The 19,267-nt window shown below is 44.1% G+C and overlaps 1 protein-coding gene across 2 annotated transcripts in view; it reads left to right on the plus strand.

Annotated features, from left to right (window-relative positions):
* Fancd2 (FA complementation group D2) overlaps window positions 1–19,267 on the plus strand; it is a 64,576-nt gene that overhangs the window by 35,355 nt on the left and 9,954 nt on the right. For both annotated transcript variants that reach the window (XM_087657591.1, NM_001001719.2), the window contains 13 exon segments: window positions 368–483; window positions 1,034–1,142; window positions 2,105–2,215; window positions 2,503–2,615; window positions 4,761–4,904; window positions 6,398–6,514; window positions 8,003–8,131; window positions 8,490–8,608; window positions 11,257–11,367; window positions 12,292–12,422; window positions 15,316–15,409; window positions 17,518–17,640; window positions 19,123–19,216. In XM_087657591.1, coding sequence (XP_087513717.1) covers window positions 368–483; window positions 1,034–1,142; window positions 2,105–2,215; window positions 2,503–2,615; window positions 4,761–4,904; window positions 6,398–6,514; window positions 8,003–8,131; window positions 8,490–8,608; window positions 11,257–11,367; window positions 12,292–12,422; window positions 15,316–15,409; window positions 17,518–17,640; window positions 19,123–19,216 — 1,511 coding nt within the window.

Raw genomic sequence — 19,267 nt, forward strand, 5'->3', positions numbered from 1 at the left:
TCTGTTGTTTTATTTATATGCGTAAGAAATAGTAGAATTCCGTTTGTCTCGGGCATAAACACCTTCAATCTTAAGAAGAGCCGTGTGCTCTCTTTGGTTCCAGGGGCCCTGGTAATAGCCAGCAAAAAGGACCTTGCCACATAGCCTTCCAGACATACCTGCCTCTTAGAAGTCCTGTTTCCAGTAGGCTCCCATAGGTGCCAAGATGGGTAAAGAGTGTGGTTGTATTCTTTGGACACTAAAGTGGAAGGATTTTTGAAATAAAGCTTGGCTCTCAAATAAGAGCTTAAGGTGACAGGTAGGTAGCTGGGGAGCTAGGACCTGTGTTCTTAACCTAAAGGTTGGTGGGACATTTGTTCTTTCTCAGATTGTCCCCTGTTCCTCCCTGACCTGGAACCTGGAGAGAAACTGGAGTCCATGTCTGCTAAAGACCGTTCACTCATGTGTTCACTCACATTCTTAACTTTCAACTGGTTCAGAGAGGTGAGCAGAGTTACTGGAGTGTTTCACTTACGGCTGTAGTTTCTCTCAAAATAAAACGATTTTCTTGGCTCCCACAAACTCCTGGAACATCTCCCTGAAGCACCAATGCCTGTGCTTCTACAGTGGAAGTTCCCCACCCCTGCTGACCTGCTGACCTGCTGACCTGCTGACGTCCCTGTCAGAGAGCATAGACCCTCATTGTGTAGCTGGTTCCTCAGATGCCCTGCACTCCCACTTCTCCAAACAGTGGCTTCATGTCTGTGCGAGAAAGCCTGTTCTGTTGCTACGGACTACCACTCACTCTTTGGTCTCAGGGAGAAATGGGTATAGCCTGTATCTCCTTTTGTAGACCAGATTGGTTTCAAATACATGGTAGTGCTCCTGTCTTAGCATCCCAACTACTGAAATTTTATAAACATAAACCACCATACCAGGCTCCAATGCTTTATATTTAAAAAAATATTTAGTGCAGTAAAAGAACCTTTCATCCTTGGGGAAGGAAAGCAAATGAGGCTGATGCCCACATAGGAAGAGGATTTGTACTCTGCAGGTTGTGAATGCCTTCTGCCAACAAACTTCTCCTGAGATGAAGGGCAAGGTTCTTAGTCGGCTAAAGGACCTTGTGGAGCTTCAGGAGATCCTAGAGAAGTACTTGGCAGGTAAGAAGGGCCATGCTACAAGCCTCGGAGTCGTGCTGAGGAGATGAGCGTCACATACATTTACTTATTTATTTTTGAGACAGGGTGTCTCTGTAGCCCTGGCTGTCTAGAACTCACTTTGTAGACCTGACTGGCCTCTAAGTCACAGAGATCTGCCTGCCTTTGCCTCAGTGGCCAGGCAACCTTTTCTTCTTAAATATAGTCATGAACAGCAGTAAAGACGAAGGCCTTTTCCTTCTTTCTAGCTTATGGGGCTGGAGAGATGGCTCAGCAGTGAGCACTGGCTGTTCCTCTAGAGGGGTTTCATGCGAGGTACCCACGTAGCGGCTCACAACTGTCTGCAACTCCATTTCCAGTGTTCAGTACCATTTTCTGGCCTCCCAGGGTACCAAGCATGCATGTGGTGCACAGGTATACATGCAGGCAAAATACACACATTAATAAAAATTTTTTTAGTGCTAGCTTAGGGCTGAATGTGGTGTTTCACTTTTCATCTCCGTACTCTGGAAGCAGAGGCATGTGATCTCTGTGCATTCACTACCATCCAGGGCTACAGAGTGAGATCCTGTCCTAGAGAGGCAGATAGACAGACATAAAACAAAGACAAAACCCCAAAGTTCCAGTTTAATTCTGTAGGGAAAATAAGAAGCCTTCCTCAGACTCTCATCTTAAATAATGGAATATAAAACAAAAAGATAAGTGACCAACTGCTAATATCGTTGGATTTTTAAGTGGTGTTTTTAGTTTCTTTTTGCTTGGTTGGTTATTCCATGTCGTTATTGAAAATGGCTCTGTATTAATTAATCATCATCAGTCACTGTATTCTCTAAGCCTGAGCCACATCTGCTGAGTGACGGGGGAGGTGCATGTCACAGGCATTCGCTGCTGCAGGTGGTGATTTGGAAATCTGTGATGGGGATGTGGATCTGCGGTTGGTGTTCATTACTCCTTCTCTGTTTCAGTCATCCCAGACTATGTCCCACCTTTCACAAGCGTTGACTTGGATACTTTAGATGTGATACCTAGGAGCAATTCTGCTGTTGCTGCAAAAAGCAGACACAAGGGAAAGACCGGTGAGTATTCCTTTCTTGTCCCCATCTGTGCCACACTGAATTAACCTCATGGGTTATATGTATGGTGGCACTCATATTTGGGAAGATCAGAGTGCTGGTGGTACATGGTTGGTTAGTGAGTGGTACTTCTACAGTGATTAGCAAGACCTGCTGTCAAATCTTTCTTTAGAAGGTGCATAAGTTGTGTAATTCCAATCATAATATTTCGACTTCCTTTCTTGGAGGGCCCTATTTGGCAAAATGTGCATTTTAATTACTTGAGTGATTATTCTCTCTTTGCAACACAGGGGGAAAGAAACAGAAAGCTGATAGCAGCACAGCATCCTGCACGGACACACTTCTCACAGAAGACACTTCAGAATGTGACGTGGCACCGTCTGGGAAAAGCCAAGTAGACAAGGTATTGGGATGTTCGACAAATGTTTATGACTGCTCAGTCAGAATGAGGTTGACCTCATATCTGCATGCTTTGAAGAAACGGGAAGAGAGGCAAATGAGAGGCAAATGAAGTCTCTTTGGCCTCAGAATGACCCCCGAATAGCAGAGTTCTTATTGGTCTCTAAATTCTTGGTTGTTGTCTCCCACTAGAAACCAGTAGGATCCCTTAGGCAGAGGCAGCCTCAGTTGACAGATTGCTCAAATTAGATTGGCCTGCAGCAGGCTGTGAGAAATTGTCTTAGTTGATGATTGATGGGTCCACTATGAGTGGCACCATCCCTAGGCAAGTGGGCTGGGCCCGTTAAGAAAGCTAGTTGAGCATGAATAGGAAGCAAGCTAGAGAGCAAGCCAGCAAGCAGTGCTCCTCTGTGGCTTCTGCTTTCAATTCCTGCCCTGATTTGTCTCAATGATGGAGTATGACCTGGAGAACCACAGCCAAGTGAGCCCTTTTCTCCCCAATTAATTTCATCAGAGTATTTTATCATAGCCACAGAAACCAAAGAAGAACAGCCCTTACTGCTGCTGTACACATGGCTGCCTTTTCTCTTTATCTTCTACATACTTTACCCTGTGTTTTGCTCCCTTTGGTACTTTGATCTCACTGTATCTTAGAATACACCAGCCCCTGCCTTAGGTTTTTCACATAGGGCCTCACTAGGTAGCAGAGGCTGGCCTCTGCCTTGGTGCCCTTGGTGTTGGGATTGCAGTCCTGCCTGAACTTCGCTGCTCGGGATGACATTCTTTTGTATATACTGCTTTCGGCTTTTCTCCTTTTTTACCCCAGACCTTAAACTCAGTGACCTAGATGTTGTGCGTACCTATAGCCTCAGCGTCTGGGAGGCTGTGAAGGAAGATGAGTATACATTTGAGGCTGGCTAAGCTACATTCAAGACCTTGTCTCAAAAACCCAGAGACAAAATATAGTAAATAAGATGGTTCAACCAGTAAAGGTACCGCTGTCGCACCTTCTGACCTGAATTTAGTCCTCAGAACTCACATGGTGGAGAGAGAACCAGTTCCCACAAATTGTTGTTTGACTTCCGCACATGTGCTGTGGCATGCACGCAAACATAGCTAAGAAATAAAAAGTACAAACAATGTAAAGCCACAAAAGGCCTAACAAGTGAGGAACAACACTGTGAATGGTTTAGGAATGTTTAATATGCTCTGTGGAAGCGTCCTGTTTGAGAAGTTTCCTAGACACATGGATGTCAGTTTGTTTCACAGCCACCATGCAGTCTTTTTTTTTTCTTTTTCTTTTTTTCGGAGCTGGGGACTGAACCCAGGGCCTTGCGCTTCCTAGGCAAGCGCTCTACCACTGAGCTAAATCCCCAACCCCACCATGCAGTCTTTTAATTTGTTATGTGTAACTCCACTAACCTCTTAAAAGTCCAAGGTTGGGAGTTGGGGATTTAGCTCAGTGGTAGAGCGCTTGCCTAGGAAGCGCAAGGCCCTGGGTTCGGTCCCCAGCTCTGAAAAAAAGAAAAAAAAAAAAAAGTCCAAGGTTGATATTAATGTTCATATATGTATTAACTCATTAGGCACTTTATAAGCAGGGGATAAATGAAGGACTTGCTCACAGACATACATGTGCACTTGAGCTAAGGTTTGAGACTAGATCCTCCTGGCCTTTAAGCTCACAGCTTTCTGTGCACTCCCACATGCTTTTGTTTACCTTAAGTAGAAACAACCAAAGATGATGTTGGTGCATATTCCTAAACTACATCAAGTGCTGTGGCTTAGGGGTGGTTAGAGAATTTGGTGAAAGGAATCTGGTGATGTAAGGAAATTAGAATTTTTTACCAAATGTGAATGTGTATCAGACATTAGCATGTTAATTAAAATTAGATTTGGGGGGCTGTGGAGACAATCGCTCCATGGTTAAGAGTACTTATTGCTCTTCCAAAGGATAGAATTTCAGTTCCTAGCACCCACGTTTGGTGACTCAGCTGTTACTCCAGCTTGAGTGGGATCCAGTGCCTCTGTGCTCACAAGTTCACAAGTGTACACACACACACACACACACAATTTTAAAATAATAACAGATTAAATGTTTTATTAGGCTGATGACTGAGACTTTAGTTCTTTTGAATTCTTTTGTCTGCAGGAGTCTACAGGGAAGGAAGGAAAGACGTTTGTGTCACTGCAGAATTACCGTGCTTTCTTCCGAGAGCTGGACATTGAAGTCTTCTCTATTCTGCATTCTGGACTTGTGACCAAGTTCATCTTAGACACTGAAATGCACACTGAAGTAAGTGACAGTCTGGGATCCTAGATCGAAGCCTTTTGGGAAGCTCCTCAGGTCTGTCCATGTTTCAAGTAGAGCACGGATATTTAAAGTGGTTGGACCAGGGGTCATGGCACACAATTTTAAGCCCAGCAACTAGGAGGCAGAGCTAGGCAGATCTAAGACCAGTCTGGTCTACATAGTTAGTTCCAAGATAGTCAGTGCTAACAGAGACACTCAACAAAACAACAAAAATAGATTTGAGGGGCTGGAGAGATGGCTCAGTGGTTAAGAGCACTGACTGCTCTTCCAGAGGTCCTGAGTTCAATTCCCAGCTCCATATGATGGCTCACAACTATCTGTAATGGGGAATCCGATGCCTTCTTCTGATGTGTCTGAAGACAGCTACAGTGTATTCACATAAAATAAATAAATAAATCTTAAAAAAATACATAGAGAGTTGAAAAGGGAGAATATTGTTCTGTGGGGGAGCACTGTGAGCCCCTGTGGGAGGACAATAGATGGGATGTAGGGGAGGCAGCAAAGGAGAGGCTGGTTTCTGACTTCAGAGCCCTTGGTATGGATTCTGAGTGAGCAGTTATCTTTGTCACCCTGGTTGTTCACAGGTTTTCTCCTTGTGTCAGGTTATAAATCACAGTCCTGGTGACATGACCCTTCTGCAGGTTACCAGTTAGAAGCATTGAGTGTACTTTACAGTGGAGGACTGTTGGGGTATAGAGAAGTCAGTGTTGTTTTTCCATTTCCGTGACCTTTGTTCAGCTCTAAATAGATAAGTCTAGACGCCATTTTGATGGTGACTGCTCACCTGCACACAGTAGCATGCACCGTTTGCTGCTTCCTTCAGCTGGGCAAGTGCACGGGGGGGTAGAGATGATGGCTCTGCACTGTATTAATATCTGAATGGCAGGAAGAGGGTTCATCCTGACGAAGTTGAGAATAGGGAATATTTTCACAGAGAAGGTAACTTTTGATAAGGATCTTCACTAGAGAATGGAATTTCCCCAGACTAAAATATTTAAAATGGCATGGATTTTTACCTAATAGTTGAGAAAATGTAGGCACCTTCAGAATAGAATTAGTAGTGTGTGAGTATCTTTTCAGGCTGCTCATAGAAGATGCTCCATAAAAGTGCATTGAATGAGCGGTGTAGGTGGGACATTTCCCCATCCCGTCTCCTGCCGTGCACTTATCGAATGATTCGCCACAGTGAGCAGGAGAGAAGAGGTGGAATGAAATAGAAGCTGGGGAGAAGACTGGGCAGGGAAAGTGCTTAAAGTGCCCACCGTCTTTTACATGGGTCCTGATGTCCACCCCCGGTCCTCCTGCTTGTGTGGCAATTGCTTTGTCCACTGAGCCTTCTTTTTAGCCCCCATTTCCTTTTTTAAGATTAAAAGTCAAATTCAATTCTGCACCCAGTGGGAGAGATGAGCATCAGATACACCAAAAACTTGGTAAACAGGACATGACAGAAGCTATTCTTCCCTTCCACATTACAGGCTACAGAAGTTGTCCAGCTGGGGCCTGCTGAGCTGCTTTTCTTGCTGGAAGATCTTTCCCAGAAGCTAGAGAATAGACTCACTCCTTCCTTTACCAAGAGAGTCTGTTTCTTCAAGGTTAGTAGCGGCACAAGCACAGGCCTGGGCTTCCAAGGAACTTGGAAATAAGCAGGTGTTAGTTGTGAGTAATTTAGTGTTGTGTTTAATTTACTAGGTAACATAATGGCATTAATTTACTAGGTAACATAATTCCTACATACGTGTCTGGCCCTGTACAGGCTGGGCTGTAGTGTAACCTAACATACTTAAGGCCCAGGCTGGATCCTTAACACCAAGTGTGTGTGTGTGTGTGTGTGTGTGTGTGTGTGTGTGTGTGTGTGTGTATTTTTCAAACAAAATTGGAGAAACTCCCTATTCAATAAATTTATTTCTAAATGTCCTAAACATAGAAGCATAGAAGGTACAAAAGCACCCAGCATATAGGAAAGTACATGGATGCTGCAGATGGTAAAGTGTGTGAATGCGTGCGTACATATGAGTGCGTGTAAGTGCGTGTGTGCCAGTGTGTGTGCGTTGGGTGTGCGTGTGCATGTGTGTGTGTGTGTGTGTGATTGTTATTTGTTCCGTGTGCATGTGCCCAAACTCATTAGTTATGATGGTCTGTACTTTTGACCTTTTGAGACAGTCTCCTAGAGCCCAGGCTGGACTTGAACTCACTGTGCAGCTGAGAATTGCCTTGAAGTCCTGATCATCCTGCCTGCCGCCATCTCTCTTCTGAGATTAAAGGCATATATCACCATGCCTGGTCAGAGGAGGAGTCAGATCTCCCTGGAACTAGAGTACAGGCAGTTGTGAGCCACCCTGTGGGTGCTCGGAAACAAACCAGCTCTTCTTCAAGAGCAGCAAGTAACTTCTGAGCCATCTCTGTACTTTTTAATCAGACCCTGTTCTAACTCTACAAAACCCATTCTCTCAGATATTTAAAACTAAAGAAAGATTTTTTTCTTTTGCTAGCATTTTTATCCCTATGTTATGATATCATCTTAGGAAAATAAATCGCCTCTTCTGTTGACTCCTACCTGGAGTCACAATTTTGAGCTTTTTTTAAAGATATCTTTATTATGTATATAGTGTTCTGCTTGCATGTGTGCCGTCAGCCAGAAGAGGGCATCAGATCTCATTACAGATGGTTGTGAGCCACCATGTGGTTGCTGGGATTTGAACTCAGGACCTCTGGAAGAGCAGTCAGTGCTCCTAACCACTGAGCCATCTCTCCAGCCCGACTTTGAACTTTTTTTTTTTTGAGATTTATTTATTTATTTATTTATTTATTTATTTATTTATTTAATGTATATGAGTACACGGTCACTCTTCAGAAGTTACCAGAAGAGGACATCAGATCCCATTACAGATGATTGTGAGCCACCATGTGGTTACTGGCAATTGAACTCAATACCTTTGGCAATAGCTCTGGAAGAGCAGTCAGCGCTCTTAACTCTTAATTGCTGAGCTCTCTCCACGCCCCCCAACTTTGAACTCTCAGGTAATGATTAATTTAAATGATTTATCCAGTTTCTTCTCTCATAACTCTGAAATTTATTGTAGAATAAAGGAAGCCGGAATATTGGATTCTCACATCTTCATCAGAGATCTGTCCAGGACATTGTGCATTGTGTTGTTCAGCTGCTAACCCCCATGTGTAACCATCTGGAGAACATTCACAACTTCTTCCAGGTGAGAAGACTGACTTGTAAGATGAGAAACCACGGAAACGCAGGCAGGCAAGCTGTGGTGCGGGCAGAGTATGGGGAGACCAGAAGAAGAGAGAGACTTAGACCTTCTGCGTGAGAGGTCAGGAGAGCGGCAGACTCAGCAGCACAAATGCAGGAGCAGACTCATAGCTGGAGCATGGTCTTCAGAGTGGCTGGACAAGCAGCCTGGAACTTTTACAAAGAGAGGGAGAAAAGCAAAGAAACATTAACTTACAAACAGGCTAGGTTTGTGGATCTGTAAGTAACTGCCAAGCGTTCCTTCCCAACTGAGGCAACTGAGGAGGAGCGAGGAGCTGGACTAAACCCTCTTTTCATTTTAGTGCTTAGGTGCTGAGAATCTCAGTGTAAATGACAAGGCCAGAGTGACAGCTCAGGAGCACTACACCATGTCCTCCTGCTACCAGAAGCTGCTGCAGGTCTTCCATGCACTCTTGGCTTGGTAAGTGAGAGGAGGCAGTGTTGCAGGGGTGTGTGCAATGAGTGTGTGCGTGCATTCACTTCTGATTGTTCCCTAAGAGCAGACGGGAAGGAGGTGGACACAGCCCTTCCTGGGTGCTTTCTTCTCTATTTGCTCTTATAAAACTACTCTTAGGGGGCCACTAACCAGTTTGGTAAATTAGGGGCTCACTGATTAGCACAACAAATCTGAGCCTCTTATTCGTTCTGTTTCTTGTAGCAGCATCTGCAGTAACTAGGGAAGCCAGCCCTGTGGTGGTTCATGTCTTAACCCAGCTACTAGGAAGGCTGAAGCAGAAGAAAAATGAGCTCATGCAGGGGTTTGAGACCAGACTGAAGAAGACAGAGATACTCCCCAATCTAAACAATTATACAACTTTTTATTATTTAATTAAAAGTTAGGTGGTTAATTAGTTAAATTTTAAGTTAAGTTGTAAGTAAGTCTCAAATTATGTGGTAAAACGTGAGCACAGTGTGAACTAGAATATTGGGGATACAGTGGAAGCTGTGGCACTTGATGAGGCTTTTAAACAGGCTCTCATAGGCATGGCCTTCCTTGCACATGCTCTGCAAGTGAGGCTGCTTATTACCCTTGCCCTACTCCCTAAGTACTAACTGGTATTACAGACCTGTGCCACCAAATGTGCTTCTGAGGATGAAACCTAGGACGTTATGCAGGATAGGCAAGCACGCTACCAACTGAGCTACAGCCACACCCTTGTAGGCCTTTAAAGAATCAGTAGTCTTTTTATTTTACTTTTTACATTTTAAAAACTATGTGTATCTGTGTCTGTGCCTTCAAAGTCCAGAAGTAGGTGTGGATCTCCGGGAGCTGGAGTTGCAGGTGGGTGTAAACAGCCTGATGGGTGCTGGGAACCGACTCAGGTCGTCTGCAAGAGTAGTCATGCTCTTAAGTGCTGAGCCTTCTGTTCAACCTGGTTTCAAAATAAGGATAGAAATATATTATAACGGGGTTGGGGATTTAGCTCAGTGGTAGAGCGCTTGTTTAGCAAGCGCAAGGCCCTGGGTTCGGTCCCCAGCTCCGGGAAAAAAAAAAAAGAAAAAAAAAGAAATATATTATAACACAATGTTTTTACATTTTATTGTGTGTATTATATGTATACACTAACATCTTCTCCTTCCACCAAGGGGATCCAGGGGTCAGAGTCAGGTTGTGTCAGGCTTGGCAGCAAGGGCCTTTACCTGCTGAGCCTTGGGAGTTGGGTTTTAGGGAGGTAAAGAGTTGGAGGCATGGGGGAAAGGAGAAATAAAGGCATGCCTCTGAGTGTTTCTGTTCCTCAGCCATGCCTTATCCCATCTGTCCTCTTTGAACGGTTTTTCTTGAGAATTTTACCCAAGCTTAAATTTATGCTAAATCTTCTCTTACGAACTGTAGGCAAGATTGTATCCAACTGCCTACTCAGCACTCCCGTGGATGTGTCATTGCACCTCAGACTCCTCACATCCAGATCTGAGCATAGCATCACTCTTCCTCCAGCCTCGCCTTGCTTGAAAATGCCATCATCACTCTTGTACGCCAAAACCAGGAGTTATTCTTTAGACTCCATCTTTCTTCTCTCACATGTAACCCTAAATTCTATTGATTGTATCATATAAATAGGCGTCTCCTGCTTCCAGCCTTCCATCATACCTGACCTAGTGTCACAGTTGGCCTCTCGGTCCATCTCCGGATGTCCAATCTTCCCTTCCCAGTTGTCATCACTGACAGCTGTGGGCTTTCCTGGCTCTCGCCCTTTGACCTGCCTTTTCTCACCGCCTGTTGTCTGGCATCTGCTCTTGCACCCACTCTCACATTATGCCTGCAGGCAGACTGAGTTACTCAGCGCCCTACTTAATTTTAACCCAAAACCCTTCAGATACACGCATCCTTCCTCAGGACCCTGGCTACTTGATCCGTACCCTCTGACTGAATCTCTTCAGCTTCTGGAGAGAAATCAGTTAAGTTTCTCTAACCTTACTAGATAATCCTCTTTCTTCAGCTCCCTTCTAACACTCTGCCATTTTCTTCTGGTCTAATTTCACACATTTTGTTAAAATTGTGTGTTAAATTTTCTTCCTTGTTAGACTTATAATATTTTCCACAAGGGCAGACGCTAGTCATTTTTATATTCTCAGTACTTAAAAGCAATGGCCAATGAAAGATGTGCATTGACAATTCATCAAGGAGTGTTTTTTAATGGTAAACACACACACACACACACACACACACACACACACACACAACAAGCAACAAAACGTGTGAAAGGAAAAGGAAGATGTTGCTAGAAAAAATTCGGGGATCAGATTGTGTACACTCTTGGAAGTCAGGCAGAAGATTTTAATGTTTTTTTTAAAGATTATTTATTTTATGTATGTGAGTTCACTGTCACTGTCTTCAAACACACCAGAAGAGGGCATCAGATCTCATTACAGATGGCTGTGAGCCACCATGTGGTTGCTGGGATTTGAACTCAGGACCTCTGGAAGTACAGTCAGTGCTCCCAACCACTGAGCTATCTCTCCAGCCCCCATTAACATCCTTAAATTATTTTTAGTTTTCACTGATTGCTCTGTGCTCAGTTAGTGCCCAGTGACCCTCCTGAAACAGGCTGGCCCACGTTTTTGCTTTAGGAAAGGATTTACTCACCAATCAAACCACCGCCTCCTGCGCTCAGCCCTTGAGGTCCTTGCGAGCCGACTGAAGCAGACGGAAGAGGGGCAGCCCTTGGAGGAACTGCTCAGGTAGGCAGGACATCCCAGGATGCTTGCAAGAAGTCCTAGAACTGGATTGGCAGAATATTTTTGGAAAATATTCATTCAGTTGTGAACAAAATCTACACTTATATGTCACATTCCTTTAATGTTTTTTCATGTGTTAAAGGTTTGGGTTTTTTTTGTTTTATTGTTTTGAGACTGGGTCTCATTATGTAACTGTGATGGCCTGGAACTCATGATGTAGACTGGGTTGTCCTCAGCCCTTAAACTCACAAAGATCCACCTGCCTCTGTCTCCTGAGTGCTGGGATTAATGACATACAATGACATACAATTCCACACCCAGCTCTATTTCTTAGATTTTTGTCGTGTGTGTGTGTGTGTGTGTGTGTGTGTGTGTGTGTGTGTGTGTGTGTGTGTGTGCGTGTGCGTGCATGCATGTCCATGTCCTCTGGAAAAGAAGCAAGTGGTCTTACCTGCTCAGCCATTTTTCCGGCTTCTCATTTTGATTTTTTGGAAACAGGTCATGGTATATATATCCTAGTCTGGCCTCAAACACAGCCTTCTCCTGTCTCAGTCTTCTTACTGTTGCAAGTACAGACATGTGTCACCACTCCCTAAACTCAGCCAACTTTAGACTATCTAATGACCTCTCAGTCTTCTATCAATGTTAGCTCTGTAGGGAGCAACTAGTTGATACTAATTGCCAGTCCTATCCCATCTTGTCATGACCCATTCCATCATTGTCGTGACGAGTTCAAGGCCAGCCTAGTCTTTATGAGAACTTCCCCTCCCCCCATAAGATCCCAAAATAGCAAATAATTTTGTCCATGGAGCTTTTCCTATCCAGTTTCTTTGCAAAGAGACAGCTTGGGCAACTCGTGTGTGTAAAACCTCTTTAATGCATGTGATGCATTTAATGCATGTTCTCTCATCTCTTGCTTTTTCACAGCCAGAGCTTCAGTTACTTGCAGAATTTGCAGCACAGCATTCCCAGTTTCCAGTGTGGTCTTTATCTCCTCAGACTTCTGATGGCCCTTCTGGAGAAGTCTGCAGTACCTACCCAGAAGAAAGAAAAACTTGGTGATGAGCCTAGATCCCAGTTTCAGGGGAAGAGGGAGATATGAATAGGATTGATGTCTTACATTTGCAATTTTGGTGTTTTCCTAGGATTTTGACATTTTTACATGTAAATCCCACAAAATGATAAGCATGCCGTCTCCTCCACCAAGGAGACCAGGTTTCAGGATGGGCCATGACACTGCGCAGTATGACTTTGGTTAGATTAACTGACTGTGCCGTTTTGGTTTCTGTATGTATTTTGTTTTTATTCTGTATATAAGTGTTTCACTTGGATGAATATGATAATGTTGGAGGCCAGAGGTGGGCATTGGATTCACTATAACTGGAGTTACAGTTGTGAGCTGCCCAATGAATGCTGGGAAAAATCAGGGTTCTCTGGAAGACCAGCAAATGCTCTTAACCACTGAGCTGTCTCTCCAGCCCCAAGTTTTCTTCTTTTTCTTTATACTAGGGATTAAACCCAGTGTTAAACTATTGAGCTCTACCCTCCATCCTTAATAATTTTCTGTTTAACTTTTGTTTACCTTTCACCTTTTTTAAAAAAAAAAAAAAGACAAGGTTTCATTATGTATTTCTGGCTGGTATGGACTCTATGTAGACCAGGCTAAGCTTGGCCTTGTAGCAATCCTAACTTTTCTTTTTCTTATTCCCAAGTACTAGAATTATAGGCCTCCACCATCCCCTGCATAAGTCATAATAATATGCTTCCTCCCTGACTTAGATGCTTAGATACCTACATACTTCTCTATTGCTGTGAGGGTGGCAGGACCAAGGCAGCTTATAGAGGAGTGGATGGGGCTTACACTTTCCGAGGCTTGGAATCCATGACCATTGTAATGGGAAGCAGTGGGAAGGCAGACATGGCACTGGAGTAGTAGTTGAGAGCTTACACACTGATCCACAAACAGGACACAGAGAAAGCTAACTGGGAATATGGCATGGGCTTTTGAAACCTTCATGCCCACACCTCTTCCAACAAGACCACTTTCTAATCCTTCCCAAACAGGTCACCAGCTAGGAACCAAGTATTTAAACATATAAACCTGTGGGGGCCCTTCTCACTGAAACCACCACACTCTTCTGTCTTTTTATCATTTCCCTCATATGCTCTGTACACACGCACACACCATGGAGTGGGTGAAAATATAAGAAAAAGAAATCAAAGCACCAAGGAAATAAGTGCTGGCCTTTTCAAAGCATGCTTATGTCATCCACTGAGAGCTGACACTCCTCTCTCTCTCTCTCTCTCTCTCTCTCTCTCTCTCTCTCTCTCTCTCTCTCTCTCTCCCCATCTCTGAGATCATCTTACTATGTAACCAAGTTGGCTTTGAACTCCAGATCTTTCTACCTTGGGCGCTCCAGTTCTGGGAGGTCATGTGTCTGACAGGTCATGTGTCACCTGTCACCCCTCCCTAGGGATCTGGAACTTGTGACCTTTCTCTTTAAGTATCGTTTAGCATAAGAGCTCTTAAAATGCAAATCACTATCTTTCCCAGTTTTGGCACAACAAAAAGCAAGATTAATGTGTGAAAGTAATCTTTTTTTTCTATATTTAATTAATAGAATAGGGTTTCAATCTTAAACAGGACATGTTTTATACTTCATGACAGGGTCAGTAAATAGGGTATATTCAAGTCTTAGACACATGATTTCATTTATGGCAGCTCAGTTAATGGAACAAGAACAAATTAGCTTCTTAAATGATTGATTGCTAGGCCAGGGCTGGTGCTATCTGCCTACAATCCCAGTACCCAGAGCTGAAGAATTGTGAGTTTGAGGCTCACTTATGCTACACAGTGACACTCTCATTTTTGTTTTTTGTAGAAACAGTCTCTTGAAGCCTGGGCAGGATCAGATTTGCTATGTCCATGCTAAAGATGCATCCAAACTTCTGATCCTCCCTTTGCTAAGCTCCTCTATTTTCTAAGTGCTGGTACTATAGGCACATGTCACCATGCCTGGTTTTATATGTTGTGGGCATTGAACCCAGAGTTTTCTGCAAACTAGACAAGCACCCACATAAAACACTTGTCCTAAAAACAAAATTGCTTGATTGGGCAAAATCTTAAATTAAAAAAAAAAAATCTAGGGCTGAGATGACTCAGTGGTTAAGAATGTTTACTGCTGTCAAAGGGGAGCTGATTCAATCCCCAACATTACCTCACACAGCTTCACATAACTGCTCATAACTGCACGCAGCTCCATCTTCAGAGGGTCCTCTGAGGCACCCGCAGTTACATGCACGTGCTCACACCCAAGATACTCGCATGTACCGTAATTCTTCTTAAAAACCCTTTAAAAATATGCTTTAAAACTTTTTTTAATAGTATAGAATAGAGTTTATTCAGGGAATGGGGAGGGGAGTTAAGAGGGCACTAGGGACAGAGAAAGGCATAGAGAGAGAAAGAAACAGAGAGAGAGGGAGGGAGGGAGGGAGGGAGGGGGAGAGGAAGAGGAGTAGAGGCCAGCCATGAGCATGTGGAGACAGAGTGGGGAGGGGAATGGTACGAGAGAGCAGGAACAGGAAGGCAAGAACAAGAGCAAGAGAGCAAGAGCGCGTTAAAATTTCTAAAAAATAAAATAATCTTTTTGATCACTACTCTTCCTCCAGGATCTGAAAGATGAGAGTGCGCTTCTCTGATTACTCACACTACATGCTGACAGGTCACTCTACACCCTATTAACACACACAACCATGTCAGTTGGTTGGGAGGGGAGAGCTGCCAGTGTCTGTAAAGCCCTCACTATCCTGGACCTCACTGCAGTCTCTTCCCTGCCTTCATCTCCCCAGTGCTAGGAGTGAAACAACCACCCTCAGTTAACACTTGTGTAGTTTTAAAGGAATGAGGTAATTTAGTGTGAGTGAAATGTTTTTTATTTTGTTTTCCAACAGCCTCTCTGGCCAAACAGCTGCTTTGTCGAGCATGGCCTCATGGGGACAAAGAGAAGAACCCCACTTTTAATGACCACCTCCATGACTTGCTTTGGTGAGTTATTTTGTTTCTTTAGGGAGCCAGATTGCATTTTTCCATTTTGCTGATGTTGGGATCTCTCATCTAGTCAGGGACTGAGTCGTTACCTCTGCTGGGGGAACTTGAAAGCAAATGACAGTTTTAAATGCGTATCGATTGGAGTTTAGATCCTAAGAATGCTTTTCCTAATGTTGGCTAATACCAACTAAGTCTACAGTTGTGTCCTACCTTGTTAATGGTGAGTCAATACACGTACTGCGCATCGTGTCTAAGACACATCCATTACTTCCAGGGTATCTAAGCACATTTTTGTTTATTTATTTTGGCTTGTTGCCGTGGGCTTACCATGTAGCTAAGGATAGCCTTGAACAGACACCGCCGGGACCTGAAGGGACTGGATCGACAGTTCTCTGTACCCAAATCCCGTGGGAGGGAGAGCTAAACCTTCAGACAGGATAGCCTTGAACTTCTGTTCTGCCTACACCTCCTGAGAGCTGGAGTTACAGATGGGCACCATCCAGCTGGCTGTTTGTATTTCTGGGGTGTGTGTGTGTGTGTGTGTGTGTGTGTGTGTGTGTGTTAAGCTGCATGTTTATGCACCATATGTATGCACTGCCCTCAGAGGTCAAAAGAAGGCATCATATCCCCTGGAACTGGAACTTCAACTGTTTGTGAGCCACCAAGTACTGAGAATTGAACCCAAGTCCCATGGAAGAGCAGCCAGTGCCCTTAACTATCTCTAGCTTTGACAGTGCTTCTAATTGGAACTTTATTTACTCTTAGTTCTTGACAAGCATTTGGAATCTTTGTTATTATTAAAGTGAATGATTAAAGTGCACACCTTTAATCCCAGTGCTTAGGAGACAGAGGCAGTAAGATCTCTGAGTTCAAGGCCAGTCGGGTCTACAGAGTAAGGTTAGCCTGGGCTAACCAGGATAGCAAGGGCTACACAGAGAAGCCCTGTCTTGAAAAATAAAAATAACAAAAAAGTGAATGTCAGTAGTATAGCCAGAGCTACATTGAAAGACCCTTTCTCCAAAAAAAGTGAATATCTGAGATTATTTGAAAACTTTATACATGGTAGCATCTCATGAAAAGAATTTGGGGTTGGGGGCGGCTTTAGAAAGGTTTATTGTTGGGGCCGGAGAGACGGCTCAGCAGTTAAGAGCACTGGCTGTTCTTTCAGAGGACCTGGCTTCAATTCTTAGCACCCACATGGAGTTCACAACTGTCTGTGACTCCAGTTCCAAGTTATCTGGAACCCTCACATACACATAGGCAAAACACCAGTGCACATAAAATAAAAATAAACAAACTTTTTTTTTCGGAGCTGGGGACTGAACCCATGGCCTTGTGCTTGCTAGGCAAGTGCTCTACCACTGAGCTAAATCCCCAACCCCAATAAACAAACTTTTAAAAATGAAAGAAACATTTATTATTGTTGGTGACTATTAGCTCTTGTGTTCTAATATACTTAACAGTGCTATGCCTGAGTTCCTATGCCTATGGGATATTTTGAATTTCTCTCTCTCTCTCCCCCCCTTCTCTCTGTCTCTGTCTCTCTCTCCTTCTCTCTGTCTCTGTCTCTCTCTGACACACACACACACACACACACACACACACACATACACACACACACACACACACACACACAGCTATATCCCAAGCTGGCCTTGCACCTGTGATCCCCCTGCCTCTGACTTCCCAGATAGTTCGGAGTACAGGCCTGTGCCTCCAGGCTTGACTCCGGGTTTTGGACTTTGGAGACTTTGTCAGCTGTTAGTTAGAAATTGACCGCTCTCCGTCTGATCTGCGTCTCTTACTGGCTGCTCCTTCTCTCTTTGCTTCACAGATCTCCACAGGGTACTTATGGACACTGAATATAGTTACAGGTGGCAACTGTGTTAGTCAGCTTCCCACCACTGACAAAATCCCTGAGAAAATTAGCGTTAAGGAGGGGAGGTCTGTCTGGTTCCTGGTCATTTGCCTCCACTGTGTGTGTCATGGAGAGGAGAGCCAGGGAGGGGCTTGTAATGAAGCAAACTTGCTCACTTGGTAGCCAGGAAACAGGGCAGATTTAGGAGTTCTATAATGTGTGTCCCTATTCTTTTGACTTTGTAAAGCATCTACTTGGAGCACACAGACAATGTTCTGAAGGCCATAGAGGAGATCACTGGTGTTGGTGTCCCAGAACTGGTCAATGCTCCGAAAGATGCCTCCTCTTCTACATTCCCCACGTTGACCAGGTAAGGGGCTTCTTGCTCCACCATCCTCCATCTTACTTGACTTGGAAGGTAAACTCTCCCACTCCTTTGGCAGTATAAGTCTCACTGTGTATTCTTTGTAAAATGCTCTGGATCCTTATCTCATCACTGATAAAGTATCTGACCGATGCAATCTGAGGGGGAGGTACTTATTTTAGGGCACAATTTCAGTCCAGTGTGACAGCTAAGTATGGTGTCAGAAGCTGCCCCACCATCACTGGCAAGAGTTTGAGGCTGCAGCATGGTCACGTGACTCGAAACAGGAACTAAAGTAAGCAGGCCAGAACCAGGGGCTTTACCTTCAAAAGCCTGCCTATTCCACTAGCCAGGCCTCCTTCCCAAAGGTTCTGTCACCTTTAAAATAGCACTATGGGCTAGCTAAGGTTCTATAGCCTTTAAAATAGTGCTGTGAGCTCACTAAGGGCCATGCCCAAATCACGAGCTTGCCAGCATTTCAGATTCAAATCAGGTCACAAGGTGTGTGAAAGGATACCATGGGAGAATGTAGTCTCATTACTTACAGTTTTCACCAATAATAAGCTACTGTTTTATTACTTAGCATATTCGAGGCCTGGGTTCAGCTCCCAACACCAAAACTAATAAAAAGACTAATTTAAGATCATCTTTCTAATACTTTAGCCAGCTTGGAAAAGTTGATTATTGTATCTGATGTTTGTCTTGATGGTTTTGTGTCTTACAATATCAATAGTTACCTTTTCCTTGTATAGTCAGTCTGGTTTATCAAAGACTTTGACATCTTCATCTCATTTGATCTTGATTCCTGTGAGGTAGAGGTGTCATTACCACAGCTTTACTGTTGAGGAAAGTGAAAGTTAGAATTTCTCCACTTAAAATCAGTGAAAGGAACTTATACATAAACATGGCTTCCCCACTATCTCATGGCTGCTTCCTGCATCATGGTTAGCTGCCAAGCTCGCTTCATTGTTTGACTGGCCATTTGCCTTGGCTTGGCCTTCCCTATGTTCGTTCTCTCTCCCTCTCCCTCTTCCTCTCCCTCTTCCTCTCCCTCTTCCCCTCCCCCTCCTTATTCTCCTCCCTGTCCCCCTCTCTCTCCTCTCCTCTGTCTCTCTTCCTTTCTCCCAAGAGAGTCTCATTTAGTCTAGGGTAGCCTCACTCCCTTTGTAGTCAAGATGACCTTAAACTTGCAATTCTCTTACCCCTGCTCCCTACTGCGAGGGTTGCAGGCGTGCACCGTGATGCCCATCTCATTTGTGCTGAGCCCAGTACATGCTTGGCACGCGCTGTTATCTTCTGACCCACACACCAGCCCCTGGGCTCTTTCTTCCTTCTTTTCAGTCCCCCTTTTCAGTAGACCCTAGCTAATCATTCAGAGACAGAGGTAGAAATGACTGTTCGTCTCCTGACTTCTTCCTACAGGGAACTTTCTGGAAGTTTTTTGTAAGCTATGCATCGTGTGGGTATTCAGGCCTTTCTCCCTTATAGGCACACCTTTGTCATCTTCTTCCGTGTGATGATGGCTGAACTTGAGAAGACGGTGAAAGGTCTTCAGGCTGGCACAGCTACAGATTCCCAGCAGGTGGCTCAGGGATTCCCCTAAAAAACAAGTGGACTTCGATTATGTGGGCAT

Source organism: Rattus norvegicus, chromosome 4, assembly GCF_021556685.1.
Source record: "Rattus norvegicus strain SHRSP/BbbUtx chromosome 4, alternate assembly SHRSP_T2T, whole genome shotgun sequence".
Classification (NCBI taxonomy): Eukaryota; Metazoa; Chordata; class Mammalia; order Rodentia; family Muridae; genus Rattus; species Rattus norvegicus.